At 36.8% G+C, this 16,918-nt stretch overlaps 1 protein-coding gene across 11 annotated transcripts in view; it reads right to left on the bottom strand.

Annotated features, from left to right (window-relative positions):
• The window catches only part of NFIA (nuclear factor I A), a 369,193-nt gene that overhangs the window by 351,421 nt on the left and 854 nt on the right, over positions 1–16,918 (bottom strand). For all 11 annotated transcript variants that reach the window (XM_014456716.2, XM_023754653.1, XM_023754654.1 and 8 more), the window contains exon 2: positions 11,370–11,901. In XM_014456716.2, the coding sequence (XP_014312202.1) occupies positions 11,370–11,901 (532 nt within the window). The remainder of the gene's footprint in view (positions 1–11,369; positions 11,902–16,918) is intronic.

Here is a 16,918-nt window from a genome sequence, read left to right as displayed (position 1 = left end):
CAAACAATAACAACAGGCTACAACTGCTCTCCAATTTATGCAAGGATTTTCTATCTCTAGAGCTGTTAGGATGTGTGGTCTTAGTTTCTCACCTGTTAAATGAAGGTTTCCTCCAAGGTGTGCAACTCTGAATCTAATAACAAACCAGAACAAGCTCTGAACAAGCTCTGTTTCTCACTACTTCCCCCCGCCCCCGATTCTCACCGGGGACTTGTTTTGATTGGTTTTAAAGAAAGTTCGGAAGGGAGAGAGAGAACATCAATGTGAGAGTGAAATATTGATCGGTTGCCTCCCACATGCACCCCAACTGGGTATGTGCCCCGGCGAGGAATCAAACCTCAACTTTTTCAGTGTACGGGACAATGCTCCAACCAACTGAGCAACACCAGCCAGGGCTCTCACTACTTTTTAAGCTTCAGAGAAAACAAAGTGCTTTCAGCACTATTACATACTTCCAGAGAGCACTTTTTATCCCATCCAAACATTCAGAGGTGGAGCTTAGAGAGTTGGATACATTGAGAAACACATTAGAAAGAAAAAACAGGCCACAGAAGGGTCTGACCTCCTCACCAGCTCCAATCACTTACTAACCATGTACCATGGACATGTTACTCAGCCTCCTGAACTGCATAAAAGCAATTGTAAAAGCTCCCCTCCCTAAAATGTATGGTTTACATGAAGAGCTAATAACATAATGTATAAGAACAGCCCATTTAAATATTACAGAAGTTATCAACAGGAGCCTGAGGTCTGACGGATCTGGCTTTAACCCTGGCTTTGCCACCTACTGTTGGCATGACCTTGAGTGAATTACTAACCCTCTCTGAGCCTCTGTTTCCTGAATAACAGGAGTAACCCACAACAAAAGTCATCTACAATCTCTATACACCCCACCACCCAACTTGAAAAAATTTCCAAAACTTGGAGAAGTCCAAAAGAAAAACAAAACAGAAACAAAGAAACCCACATATAACCAAAGAAACGCATATGTACAATTTAGAAAACCAACAAAGCCAATCCTAAGAAATAGCACCCACATACATAAACTCCTTGAAACGGCCCAAGTGCTTAAAGAGTTTGTAATAGAATGCTCTAGTACAAAGCCAAATGCACTGTTGCAGCTGCTCTGTCCTCACTTTTAAACAAAGCGATTGATAGGAAAGGCCAAAAATGAGCATCTCTAAACGTGAATCTATGTTTTTCTCCAATCTTTCTGTTTCCCTCCAATTCTGCTATCTCATGACACGTCTCATGGCTTATTCAGCATCATACCCACCCCAGCACCTCCCACCCCAGCACCTCCTAGGCCAGTGGTCGGCAAACTGCGGCTCTTTGGCCCCTTGAGTGTGGCTCTTCCTAAGCCTTAGGAGTACCCTAATTAAGTTAATAACAATGTACCTACCTATATAGTTTAAGTTTAAAAAATTTGGCTCTCAAAAGAAATTTCAATCGTTGTACTGTTGATATTTGACTCTGTTGACTAATGAATTTGCCGACCACTGTCCTAGGCTCAATTGCAAATAAAGTAAAAAGCTATGTATAATCAGTCTTTATATAGCAAAATTGAAAATGTCTTTCTTTGAAGAATTACAAAGCCTTCTGAAACCTCTGACCTTTCCAGAGAAATCAGAGTCACTGTAGTTTAAAAATGTAGGTGGTAAAAGTACAAAGGATTACATTTATCCATTTTGCATGTTTGCTGTCTTTTCTGAAATGAGGGGCAAATATCTTTAGAACAATTAGTTCTTCAACCCTAACAATCCAGATGGCAATATCCTCATTTTCCAAAGAACTGTATACATCCCGAGCTCAATGAGATGGCACTTTTCTGTTAATCTCTATTCCCCCTTCCTTTTAGAGAAAATCTAAACTACATGAATCCCAAAACCTTTTTTAAAAAAATAAGACTTTTCCTATACAGTGAACAAGCCTAGAAAATAATAAAAATGCATCTGAATATTCTTAAAACACCCCCGTAATTCTTGATTAGCTTGGGAGGGGGAGGGATTTCAAAAAGTACATTTAAACGGAAAAATAATTCTTAATAAAAGTCCTTGTCACATATTAAGAGGACATACAATAAAAGTATTGCAAAGACTATCTTTTGCTGACAGGAACGTACAACAATAGTTATGCTGTTAAACAGCATCCAGTTACAAAGACTTCATTCTCAGAAGTTACTTGAAACTACTCTCCAAAAGAGAACCTCTAACATTTAAAAGAAGGGAAGAAAACGCCAACTAAATGAATCAAACAGAAACATTAGTAACTTAGTTATATTTATATAATATGATCCATGCAGAAATCTTGCCACAGTTATACAAAGATGCAGACAAGCTTTTGCCAAAATCTTATCAAGAATCCTTGCATCATCTTAAATGTATGTAACCCACTTATCTTCAACTTCCCATTACTTAATGCCAAAAAATATTTTCTCAGGTATACACACTTTTCCATCCACAATATTTGTAATGACTAATATTATTTTTGAGTTCTACTGCATAAAAAAGATATTTACAATTTTCACTGCCACTTTGCTATTATACCTAAGCTCATACAGTTCTGTTTAACAGCATGCTATGAAGGTTTGCATGCACATACATAGTATCTTACTTCCTCATTCTATAGTAAGCTCTTTAAGCATCTCCATTCCTCATTCATTTGTAATGTTTAAAACATGCCATGAAGAAGGGCTTGATGTCATCCCAACACTGAAAACCATCTGTCTAGGGCCCTCCTTTGCCTTTCGTCATTTTGCAGCCAAAATTTTCACCAAAGTTGATGAGAATTTGTCAACCTAAGAACTTGTAATGTCAGCTTCTTTGAAAAGCAATGGAATATTTGAAAGTGACAATAATGGGATCCTATATATACGATATTCACTTTATGCAGAACCTTAAAATTAGATAACTAATCCCTTTAAGATTAAAATACACAGTATCCTAAGTGCTTCCAACAGAAGAGGTAGTCCTCCATTTCCCATATTAAGTATTGTGTGCCTGATTTTGATAACTAAATGAACATTGATATTGTGGCACCACAGTTTCTATTGGATAATAGAATCTGACAAATACCTTTCCCTACCAAAAAATTACCACTTAGATCAAGCTATATGACTCACCACAGATACATCTTCCCCAACAGCATGAACATGCTGCACTACCCAATCATGGGCTGGCAAAATTACAAAAGGAAATAAAATCACCCAAACCATAGCAACAAAGACAGCAGCCTGACAAGGGCAGATGCTACACAGACATACATACAAAATTTTGAATAGTATTTACTTTTTAAATGTTTTATTATTTTTTATTTCAGCTCGCTTTTTTAACCCATAGAGTACTTCAAAAATAGCTATTAAAATATTTGTATAAATATGTATGCTCTGAAAACTGTTTATGTCTGAAATTCACAGGATTTGGGACCACCATAAACACCAGAGACATCATAAGGCAGGCAGTATGGAACGGGGTGGAAAGAACAATGACTGTGAGTCCTAATTTTTAATTCTAATCCCCTTTTGTTTCCAATTTATTCACTTTTATTCACAAACCTAAATTTTCCTCCTCCAGCATAACTGATAATCAACAACCCTAACATTAAGACTTATTAGCATTTCTTAAAAAGAAAATTACATTTTCTTTTATTCATTATAGGTTCCAGTTCAGCAGCATACTTTTTTTAAAAAAAAATCCTAAAAGAATTAATATGTAGAACCAATGTAGTAAAAATTATTTTGCTGGTCATTTTTTTTCTATTTACCAATAGAAAATTCATGTTGAGTGAGACTTTGAGTTTTTGCACTGAAGTCATTAAGAACTAATCTTGCCTAAGTTTAAAAAAATGAATATAAGGGCATTAGATAAATCCATCAATAAATCATTTAAGGGCATTAAGATAAAGCTTGTCCCTATTTTAAACTTTTCTCCTTTCTATTTTAAATTTTTTTTAAAAAATTTTTTTAACTAAAAATACTCCATTTTTGCTTTCTTTTAAATAATTATACACAAGGCCACAAGGTCTTTACGGAGTAAGTTTTAAATTTTTAAATCTAATCATTATGGGAAGTTACTAATATATATCTCATGCATATAAGAAAATGTTTTAAAAAATCTACCTAGTAAAATATTACATGCGACTCTGATTTTTAAAATAATCTTGCTTTAATTCTCAATGGCTTCCCAAAGCATTTAAACCAATTCAGCTAACTTTATCTTACCAAAAAAATGTTTTTAATCTTAAACCTGTGTCATAATGTCAAATAGAATTCACTAACTTCAACTTCCTAAAAACAAAATAGAACAAGTCATTCCAGATTGTTGACCCCCACACTGACAAGCCCCAAACCATTTCTCCTTCTCCTAACCAAGTGCAGCCTCATTCTGTGGCTAGACCTGAACTCTGCAGTAAACTATCTCTGTGGGAAAGGTTTGGATTTTGACTTTTTATTGATTCAAGGTAGATGTTTAATACCATTTAAATAACAGCCAACCCCAAACAACAAGATAGAAAGAAGGCTATAGAATAGATTTGAATTTTATTTTTAAAAACAAATAACTTGGAATCAGCAAGTCTGAATTTAATTTTGCTCTAACTTGGCCACTCTGAGACTTTATTTTCATCAGTACAAATGGAGAATGTATTATTTATTCACAATATTGCTATGAAGTTTTTAAAAAAGAAGAGGAAAGAAAAAAAAAGCTACAGCATAGGGCAAAACTTAGTACAGTGCTTGCCATAAAAGAGATATTCAATAAAAGTTATTTGTCTTCCTTCCTCCCTTCCTTCCATCCATCTCTCAGTTGATCAAGGCCCAAAATATCTATCACTAGGAAGGTATGCAAAAGACACAAAGAGCAATAAGTTTAAAGTTTGCAAAGAAGATTAAGCTGTTCCACTTCAATCTCCAGTTATTATGACCACCCTAATCATTTCTAGGTTTGGGATGAGCCATATATTACATGTCAAAGAAGACCAACACTTGCCAAAATACATAACACAAATGAACTTTTTTCCTTCAGTTTTATCTTGTTTAGCTTAATCTTATTTAGCTTCTTTACAAACAGGACAGCAAAAAGATCTCTGCCATGAAGCTGCTGCAATTTGTCATTTGTGGATTTATTTCTTTGCCTCATAAGCCATGTTTATTTCACTAAAATGGGAGGACAAATTCCATTAGATAAAATATACTTTTACACTGTGGAGTTATCATAACAAAACACACAACATTGTTTTCTAATATTTGGGGAAAACCCGGGGGGGGGGGGGAGTCATTTCTGTCTTTGCAGCAGCTATAAAATTCTGGTTAAGTTTAGGGACACTAAAGTTTGGTCAGTAATTTGTATCTTACAGTTGCCTTAGTGGCTGACAGCCAAAAAATAGACAACAGTCTATTGTCACCTTCAAAGGTAAAATGGTAATAATAATAAACATCTCAATAGCTCCTTTACAAGTGTATGTGTGCCACAAGTGTCCCTAACTGGACCCCTAAATACTTAAAAAAAATTTGTGAAACTTTTCTTTCTAAAAATTTGCACAGAAACTCCAAAAGCCACTAATAGTCTCTTAGTCTAAAAGAAACTATGCAAAAAAAAAAATGTGGGGAGATTGATTATAAAATTCTCTTGATATCTTGTTGCTTGGGATCCTCTTACAGTCATTACTTAAACCAAAACACTTTTTAGAGCATCTCCATTTGCGATTAAGTTCACGGTTTTATGTTTCTCTTAACAAAGCATGCCAGTTCATTCATTCTCTTCCTCCTCCACCTGACTTCTTCCTCCCCCTTACCCCAGATCCCAATGATTTACAATTTATAATATATTGAAAAGCAAGATCTAAACTCTAAATAACCATGGAGAAATTGTTGCTGAAATGGTCATAAAACAATGGTTAGCACATTCACTGCATTCAATCTGTATTTGATGTTTTTTTTTCTCCTATTCTAACCCTCAGAATTGTTTTCAATAATCTATATTAACATTTGTGAGCAATTAGAACTGTTGTTGCTTCTGTGCAAGTTTTTAAAAGCCGACAGGCTGTTCTGCGTCTTCTGGAAGCAGCTTGAGGCCTTCACTAAGTGAAACACCAGTCCTACTGTGTACAGCAGTGACCACAACAAAGGCTGTGGTTTCTCCCACACTAGCCCTAAATAGGTTTAAATTAATGCTATTCATCACTGGGTAGAAAAAAAGACAAGGCAAATCCAAGCCAGCAGCATTGAGAAATTTCTTACCAACACTCGAACCTCTTAGCCATAAATGAACTGACCTCCTCTGTTACAGGTTTACACCAAAACCACTCTTCCTCCTTATTCCTATTCATTCTCTGCCTCTGAATGTCCATCTTTTTCACTACATTCTACATAAAGGATACTGTTACTAAATTCTAGATAACAGATATTTTTACTATCCTCAAGTTACACAGAAAACATTCCAGGAGATAAAAGCCATATTTATCTCAAGTTTGTCGATTGTTAGTGCTCTCTCCTTTGAAGACTTGAAAGACAAATATAAAGATAAATGAAGTTTTCTAAAATTGTGTGCATATACCAATTATTTACAGTAGATCAGTCAGCCACAAAAATCTATCACAAGTTTAGTGTTAGGTTAGAGTTAGAATTTGAGGTAGGGTGGTACTTACTCTATTAATTTTAAATGTATATTAGTCTTATTCCTTCTTTTTCCAAACACAGTTTATGATTACAAATCACAGAAACTAACTGCACAGCTTCCAACCAGGGAGTTTTTAAGGCACTGAAGAAGTTTAATTACATAATGTCTAGTCCTAGACTTGAACATAAACACATACACACATATACCTGCTAACAGAATATATGAAATGTAGTTGAGATATGCAATACTGCCATAAACTAATGTGGTTATCTAAAAATAAAGAAATTGTTGTAATTAATTTGACATAAAATTATAAACTATAACAGTCTAACATTTACTTAAAAATTGTTACAATAATTACTCTCTATGTATTGATAACCTTATGCATATAGCTACACTGTATTTAAAGTACCAGCTTTATTTAAAAAAATAAAAAGAAAAAAATCATTTCCACTGCTCTAAACAACACTCTGTGTGCAGCCTGGATGTGCACACACATGCACACGATGCACACATACGCTCATACACAGACACTCCTAATCTTACACCTGTTCTGAAGCAGTAGGAAGTGAATTCTCAACCTGTCAACATGACCATCTGGTCCAACTGCATATCACGGCTTTCTCTATTACTCTATGAAGGAATGGCAATCACGAAGCCAAAATAAAACTAAAATGCACCTAAATGGGAGTCTCTCTCTCTCTCTCCCTCTTTGTTGAAACGGAATAATACGTGGCATATCAGAGCAAAACTCACAGTAATGTAAATAATTTAAAATGAGCATTCACGCTAGCACAATAAGGTGAATAATATGGTACAGGTGATATGGTAATCAGTAATACTGCAGTACAGGTTTACAGGACAGTACCAGAATTCCGAGACATGGCAACAGCTCTTTCAGTGAGTGATGGGACCTTTGCTAACCCTAGTCCAAGCAAAGCTAAGTAAAGGTAGTAACAGGGGCAGCATGAAAGCAATCAGTAACTATTGTACTAAAACATCACCATGCAAAAAAATGTTCACTTATACCTTAAAACTAACCAAGTACTCGTGCTACCAGTAGGGCAAATCCAATTTTCTCTGTCACTGGTTAATTAACAATGACAGCAATTAGCTGGCAAATTTTGGCCATTTATTTATCTTTCAAAGTAAATTTTAAGACCACTAAAAATACTTCCAATCTCAGAAAATTCCTCATGTGCAAAAAGTGAGGATGCTCATTGTGATTTAGCGCTTGGGCCCAACTTAAAAACTAGCACAGGCCAAATTGAATTAAACATAATTTTATTTGTTTAATTTTTATTTTTAAACATCTCCAAGCAGCTGCCTCAGAGCTTTCATTCTATTCCCCCGTCCCCCAAAAGCAGGTAATAACTATGAAAAATAACGTGTAACACTGTCATTCTGTGGTCTAGATACAGCAACTTACCTCTAATGCAAGAGATGCATTCTTAAAAATCTAACTTCTTACAAAATTTAACTAACTCAGCTGAAAAGCTCCCTAGAATCTGATTACATTACCAGAAGTTATACAGAAGCAGTTTAAAAAAAAAAAAACAACAACAAAAAACTCTCCAGAAAGTTCTCGGTTGAGTGCCTACTAATGAACAAAGGTTAACTTTATCTAAAAGGTCAAATGCCTGGTGGCTAAGGTTATGACCTTAACAACTTAAATTGTGACCTTGCCACGTGCCGGGTATATTGTAGATTCTGATACAGATCATCTGGTAAAGACTGGTCATAAATTAGCTTTACTGTTACATGCCCACAAAGAATACCATTTGCCACAATACCATAATATCTCCAAGTTGTCATATGATACAGGGGAAGGACAACTCAAATAGAGACCAAACTAAAATGAATATACTCTTTTATACTTTTAACGAGATGAAATTCTCAGGCTTTTGGAATCACTCCGATTTCATTATACTTGTTACTGTTTATCAGCCACAAAATTCACACAGTTCGAATACCCCTGGATTTAGAGGAAAAATTTGGAATGTAATTTATGTATTGTATTTTAGCATCTCAATAAGTCTCAGGCTAAATCACCTCTGCTTTTAAAAAAAATGATTGATGCTGCATTAGTTTCCAGCATTTACATGTGTGTTCTAAGATTTCAACTTCCTACCAAAGAAGAGGCTGAGAAATAAAGCAATAATCGTACACATTTTTTTGGAAGGAAAAAAAACACCTCCCTTTTGTGGCCAGCTAGGGGGAAAAAAAGGAGACTTTGGGGGAGAAAACAATATATAACACTTTAAAGAAAGAGAGAGGTGGGGGGAGCGGACTGTAGGTGAAAAGGCCACAATGATTTTGGCATGTTTCTTGAAGCACGTTTCAGAGTCTCTGCCTCCTGCCAATACTGGCAAGTTCTCAAAACTTTTAAGGAGGTAAAAACATTGTTTAGTGTTTACAAATCTTCAGTATTATAACAGATGCTTGTCAAATCAGTTGTATGTAAGTTGACCGGCCTACCTCGTATTTGTATTGGCAGCCTCCCTTCCACAAATAACAGGTCTCTAAATCTCTTAAATCAAATTTGAAATATTTTCAGACAAAAGGCCCCTAATATTTCCTTTTGCAATCATCCTGCGGTGCGTACAGAGAAGCAGCCATTACCGCGCTCTGCTCCGGCAAAACCAATGGCCTGGCACTTGGCTGGCGTTCAGGCCTGACAAGGGATTCTGGGATACATCAGGAAAACCAAACCGAAAGTAGTCTGATCCATGTTGCTGTCAATAAATCTTTCATAAGCAATAAGGATGCTAACTCTCCTAAGCAACCGTCTACACATCATTTTACCAACCTCACCCTTCAAGTATTGAAACAACCAGCAACTGTTAGCTCCAGGACTTGGAGCGACAGCACCAGTAACAGCATCAACAACAAAAGAGAATGCATGTCATGGCAACAGCTAGAGAGGTTGCATCTCTTAAATCTAAAGGAAATGTTTACAGCTAAACCTTAGAATGGATACTGCTCACACCGATAAAAACATAACTGGTATTTCATTCTGATGGTACCTTTAAGGAAGTACAAAACATACCATGATGTGCATCACCTGTTGGCACCCACAATTTTCAATTAGAGCACTACTTATAATTTATAAAATACTTACTTCCAAAATATTAAAAAGATTAAATACATTTTAAAAAATGTTCCCTGACAGCACTTAGAACACCCATATTTTCTTTGCACCTTGCCTTTCCTTATAAGAATCTCCACTTACATATGCAAATAAATTTTTAAAAAATTTAACTTGGCTTTTTCAAAACACAAAACAAAGTAACAACAATGGCATGGTAAAGGGGTTAAGAAAGGACTGCTTTTCCTGTGTAAAGGTCATTTGAGAGGTGTGCCTTTTCATTACCGCCACCCAAAACTGGCTGAAGCAACAGGCACTTCTTATAATTACATATAAACATTTTCAGAAACCCAAACATTTTAAACACTTACAGATCACATCCTCTAAAATACTTATCTGTCCCCTACCAACAGAATGCAAATGATGATGAGACATGCTTGCAAAGTTAATTTCTCCAGTTTCTTATGTAAGGAAAGATGGATAACAAAAGTTCTCTTTCTGAAACATATACTGAGAAAAATAATAGAGAATAGGATTTCAGCTCACTTCTTTAAAATATAGCTTGCATCCTTATAATTAAAAATGTTTTGCAAAACAGTACAGTGTTGATTTTACAGATAGTATCTTCTCTCTCCTTTGTGAAAAAAAATATGTAATTATATGAACCCCAAAACAATCTACTGGTAGGATTCCACAACCTTCTTTCTTCCATCAGGCTCAAGTAACTGCCATGAAGGTGATCTACCACGACCGATATGTACATATAAAAAGTCAACAAGTTACACAAGATCTGAGCTTTCACATAACACAATGAGCCTTTTGTCTAAAACAAGATGAAAGGAACAAAGTAAAAATGCATTATTTTATCCAGTCCTCAATAGTTTTATCCTCAATGCTACTCTAACTGCTGTAATATGCATAGGTAAAACATGCCCTGAAAACAGTCCTGAAACAATAAATACTTTTATTATAAATCAAAGCAACTCACTAAACCAATTATCAATATGGATTTCTCAATGCACTCATGCACTATACGGGTTGGTTACTTTTAAGGTTAACCTCTCCATCAATTACTTAAAAGAGTTGGTTTGCTTTTTCCCTTAGCTATCTGAGACAACACTAAAAGTTCCTAAATACAAGCCTACTAAGTCTGCATATTAATGTAAATCTTTTTCCCTCATAAATGATCAGCAATTTAATAACAATAATCTCACCTCCAACCTCATCTTAATTAGCAAGGTGTTCAAGAGGCCCCCGTAGGTTAAAAACATTCCCAGAAGAAAAGCCACTAAAAATATTGCCTCACTACCAAACTACATGCTTTTTAACTAGATCGCTTGCCAGGTAAAATACACCCTTTATTACAAGGGTTTTTATGAGGCTTCTCTGCCCATCATCAAAAATTGTGATTTAAACATATCGCATAACTGACTACCCAACACCTTTGATAACACCACTTGCCAAAAGAACTCAACTTAGTGCGAATTCTCTCAAAGCTATGCTTTTCCATCTGCATGAAGGTGGCACCCCAGACACCGGGGCCCCGCTGTTCTGACTTTGGCCCACCTTTGAAACCACGCCGTGCATGTGCACAGGCACGTACAGGGGTCATCAGGAAAGAAACACACACAAGAGAAAGTGGAAGGACTTCTCACCATCGCACTTACCTGCTGCATGCACAAAGTATGCCAAATATAAATCGAGTTCCTTAACAGAAACCCCTATGTGATGGGGCTGGACACAGAGCCCTGGGTTGGAGCACTGCGGGGACTTTACAAGGCGCTCGCCATCAGTACTTTCGAGCGGAATACCTTTAAATAAAATCACCATAACCAGGTCCAACCTCCAGACTTTATCTGCCTGGCGGAGGCAGTCAATTCTTCGCATCTTGCCTTTCTGGTCTGGGTTGGAAAGGACACAGCATGGAGGCTTTTTCCCTGTAACTGTAAGCACAAAATCCTCTCGGTACTCGGGTCGGATATCTTTCCGTAACTTGGCCAGAAGTCGAGATGCCCACTTCTGCTTGACCTCTGGTTTTTCACTTAACAACTCGTCCTTCACGGCTCTCTCTTCTTCTTTTGACATACGCTTTTCATGCTTTTTGAAGTATTTTCGTTTTCGGGCCTGCAGGTTGAACCATGTGTAGGCGAAGGCTCGGACGTGGGGCAGAAGGGCTTCGATGAAAGGATGGAATTCATCCTAGGGAAATGAATATAAACAAAAGTATGACTACGCTGAAAACAAAAAGAAACAACTTGTTTTTTTTCAGATGGTCACCGTCAAAAAAAAAAAATCTTTATTTCACTTGAAATTTGATGCAAGGATTAAATTACCAAAATCGTATATAGAATCCCTACGGGAAGTCCAAGAGGGAAAAAAGAAAGCGACCGGTATTATTTCTCACAACCTCAAAGATGAAAATTGCTAAAAATTAAAAAATGTTTTGGTATAGTCACCAAAGCATCCCGGGTTCTATGGTCCAGTCGTCATTGCAAATCCTTTAGCTAGTAAGTAAAGTTTATCGAAATGCTTATAACAATATATAATCCTAACCCTATTTCAAGGAAGGCATATCTAATTTTGCTCCAGCCTTGACCTCACTACTTGTAGTACAGCCAGGGTTCAGCCGCCAGATTGGCAAATCCTAAACATTTAGATGCCAGTCAATGTTTATGGAAGTCTAGGAGCAGAAATCGTCTCCGCGATCAATGAAAATAAAGACTTTCCCTCTAAAAACACTGTATGTAGACTCTGATCTGTGTCTTAGTCATTTTGGTAACATCTTAATTCCTTTCTAAGTATTCCAGTTGTACATAAATATTTTTAGTCAAAAACTTAGAAAAATATGGCAGAGGACCACATACAAAAGAAGAGATGAATCTGATATTCATCAGACTAAAATAAAAGATCTATGTCCAAGACATAATTTCTGATATTATGGGAATGAAACAAAAAGGGGGGGACAAAGAAAAGCGTACAGTCCAGATAGTAAACAGAATGTGTCACTGTGACAACAGTGTTGCAACTAAATACATTTAATTTACTGATATGATTGTGAAATGCCTTCAGTAATGATCATCCCTTAAAAAACAAAATAATTATTTAACTTTTGAAAATAATATTTCAGGCTTTTCCTCACAGAAAAAAGGAGAACCTGATATATTCAATGTTTATGAGACTCCAGGAAAACCGTCATCGTTGCCTCTTAAAATTCAAGTAATTTGAAAATAAAATGGAATTTAAAATATTTAAATTTTTCTTACTGTTTTACTGAAGATGTTTGATTCTTTTACTTGACATTTTCTTAGTAAATATAAAAATAAAATTAAAGAAAAATTAAACAGTAACCTCCACAAAGCTTTCTCGGTACATCTAACTTTTGATTAACCAACCCACACTAATCTTACATAACTTTTCTCTGCCGCACAACCCCCCAAAAAGATAAATTATTTACTTTCAAATAAAAGAGAATAAGAAAATCAAAGAGATACTTGATGACTTTTTTAAAGGGTGTAGGACAGACAAATATTATAAAATGCATTCTTTTTCAGTTCGTAATATCCATCTAAATATATACTTTGGAGACAGAATTAACTGTAGTGTCCAAAATACTACTACTATTAAAAATTATTAAATTTTTAGATGTTCAAATGTAAACTGAGTGGTTAAAACTGGTAAAATATTTTAACAATGAAGTCTGTTAAAATATAATAAATTATAATCAATTATCTAAACTACATATTATTGTTTTGAAAAGTATATATTAATAAAATACATAATAAATCATTTCAATAAATGACATTTCTCTTTTTCCTCTCTGAATAAATTTCAGGCTCTGTATTTCATGTTTAACTTTGAAAACTGCTCTTTTTCAATAAAAGCATCCAAGAAGAAGTCAGCTTTTATAACATGTGAGCCTTCTTTAAGTGAAGAGGGACCAGAAAAAAAAAGAATTTTTTTTTCCTTTCCCAAAAACCCTTAGCTTTTTTCAATTTCTGATGTTTGAAAAATCTTTCTTGCTGCCATCCTATAGAAGAGAGAAATGGGGGGGGGGGGGGGCAATTTTCAAGTCACAGTTTATCTACTAAGATACATGCACACCACAAAGCATTTAAACATTACTAAATTCTGAGCTCATCCTTGAAATGCTCTAAAATACGTAAATTTGGAGTTTGAAATGGTCCTTCACATTGACTGATTTTATTATATACATAGGACATACTAGGGACCAAGGCTGTATGGCATTATGCAAAGAACTCCTGGAGCCTACCTTAACTACAAAGTGAGCTTTCACCAAAAGGAGGATTTTATTTTAAAGTCTCAGCCCTATTTTATAATGCGAAGAATAGCATAGTTCCAAACAATTCATATTTATGCTAAAACATCTTATTAAAAAGCTTTATTAATGATAAACATTTTAAATAAGCATTCTAATATGGCATTTAAGTGCTCAAAGATACTCCCAACATGTTTCTCGGAGAACGGAGAACTGCGTTCATTCGTGTTCAAGAGGATTTTGTTTACCTGCCAACCAAATGCCCATATATCCCATCCTAAAAATCCTTAAATAAGGGCAACTATATCAACTAAACATTAAGAATAATCTAAGTCCCCATTTTTGCATCAAAAGTTTTTACAACTTATTACTCCCCAAAGGTTTCAAGAATGCGCCAATAAAAGTGCACAATATTTTGTATAACTTTACACACATGCACAATTAAAGTGCTAGTTATCTTTCTCAACTCACAATTAGAAATATTCCAGAATATCAGAACTAAAGAATATCATTAACTTGTAGGAAATGTCCAGGTATAGCATACATTAGATTTTTAAAAAATAGTATGCCTTTACAAATAATGTTACTGCACATACAGCCATAAGTTATGTAATATTTCAAAATAGTCAAGAGAAAACAAAGAATGTTTTACATATGTACTCAGTGAGAAAGTTACTGGCCCCCAATAAAAACAAACCTGAAAACCTGTTTCCAAAGCGATATGACTTTCAATCAGCACCTTAAACGTTGATCAGTTTGTAAGTAAGCCAAGTTTAAGAACCACTGAATGCTGGCATTTCTGGGACTACTTCTCAAATGTTCACCTATAAATTCCTACTGTTACCATTCTGTGGCCAGGTACATGATTTGCTTATGATATGCGTGTATATTAAAATAAGATGCCTGGCATTTTTCTGATAAAGTTTTTAAAAATTGCATACACGTATATGGAGTTTAATCTTTCATTGAGGGTACTTTTATCCCTGTGCTTACTGGACTTTCCTTAGAGACCAAATAAGCTACCTAAGTTTTTCTTTTTAAAAATTGGCTCTAAAACTCTATAAATATTCCATCAGGTTAAATAAATTGTAAATCAATTTTTAAAAGAAGAAATCATAAAATATATGGCCTTCATTTGCCATTTAGTATATATTTTCTTCACAAACTGATATACTAAGTAAGCGTTTCTCTTAGTGGTGCTTCCAGAAGAAGGCCTAGTGAATGTATCAATCACACTGCCAAATATGTTTAAAGAAAAAAAAAACAACTTTCTTAATGTGATAATAGCTCATAAACCAAGAAAATCCAACTTTGTTAAATAACTAACTATACCTTGGGCCTACATAGATACACAGGTATCCTATGTGCACCATCTCAAAATATAAATTTAATTTTGAGAGCTCACTTGAGAAGACGCTAATGTATCCTACTATTGCAGCACACTGGTATTATCTACAAGTTCTATGTGTTGCAAACTTTTGCCAGCAAGAACTTCAGTCTTTGAATCTCAGCATTTTCACTGTGGTCCTTGCAACTCATTCAAATTATCTTACACTTTGCATCTTATCCATATGCAATTGCGAACTTTGCCAGAGTGGTTGAAAAGTTTCACTCCATACTTCCACAAGTTACTAAAATAGGAACTTTGCAAGTTTGTTAGGGAAAAATAAAAAATAAAAACTTTTACAATAACTAAAAGCAACTGCTATCCATTATTAATGCTAGGCCTAAATCCTAAACAGACCATTTCAACATAAAATATGCCTTTAAGAGTCTTCTGAGATCAAATAACCAGTATTTTTACTGTTAGATATTGCAATATGAAGAAATGTCATGTGGGAAATAAATCCAGACTCTACAGAGGGGAGGAATATCTATTGATACTTTTTAGCCTTCCAGAAAGTATTCCGATTAAACCGTTATCTCCTGCAAAATGAAGGCAAGAAGTGGTAGCAGGTTTTTTTTTAAGGGAGTGGTGAATAAACATTTTATATGAAGCATACAACTTCATGCAAGTGATTAATGGTCAGATCGCAATGTACCAAAACAGTATGAAGGCTCACACTTTTTTTCTTTCCTTTTTTTTCCCCCACCGCAAAATCACTTTTGACTTCGTGCCTTTTAGTCAAAGAAAATAATATATTCAAAAGGGACCAGATTTTGGAGCCATGAAGTAGCAATATTTTGCCTGGGGGTGGTGCAGGCAACAGAGAGGTGGAAAGGGAGGGCATGGAGAGGAGGGGTGGTGGGCGAGAAAGACCCACGCTCCGAGTTGAATCGGAGAAGAAAGTTGCCCCTGTCCTGCGCCCGGAGCGTACTGAGTCGCGCGGCGGCGGTGGCGGTGGCGGTGGCGGGAGGCGGTGGCGGGAGGCGGCGGCGGCGGCGGGGGGAGCCGAGTCTGGCCCGGGCCGCCGCTTTGGGCTCGCGGTCGGGAGCCCATCTCCGCCCGACGTTCCCCGGCCCGCGGCCTCCGCCGCTCGCCAACCGTGCGCAGCGGGGGGCTCGTCCCGGCAGCGAAACTTTCACTCGGGTAAAGCTAACGGGAGACGAGCGAAAAGTACGTAAGGCTCCAACCCGAACCGGCGCGGGGGACGCCGCTCCCGTTCAGCCCCTTGCTCCCGGGAAGCTCAGGGGGCCGGCTCCGCCGCCCGCCCCGCCCCGCGTCTTGAGGGGCGCCTGTCCCGGCCCGGGGCCCAGAATACCACCGGCCCCCGGCTCCCTTCCCGGCGGTCTGTGACCCCCAGAAGGCTTGATCACCATTGTACCATAAGTAAAATATTTTGGGGGAGTGCTTGCTAAGGGGCGGCGGGCCTCCGGGGAACGCGGCCTTGGTGGGCCCTGGGGAAACCTTCCTTCCTCCCGGGACACCGGGGCCTTCCAGAATGCCCGGTGAAGCGTGGGGTGTTGTTGGCGGTGGGGCCCAGTCCCGGGGGCCCCCCT

The sequence above is a fragment of the Myotis lucifugus genome, unplaced genomic scaffold, assembly GCF_000147115.1.
Source record: "Myotis lucifugus unplaced genomic scaffold, Myoluc2.0 scaffold_63, whole genome shotgun sequence".
NCBI classification, from domain to species: domain Eukaryota; kingdom Metazoa; phylum Chordata; class Mammalia; order Chiroptera; family Vespertilionidae; genus Myotis; species Myotis lucifugus.
Note: the sequence above shows the minus strand (reverse complement) of the source record. Positions and strands in the feature narration are given on the sequence as shown.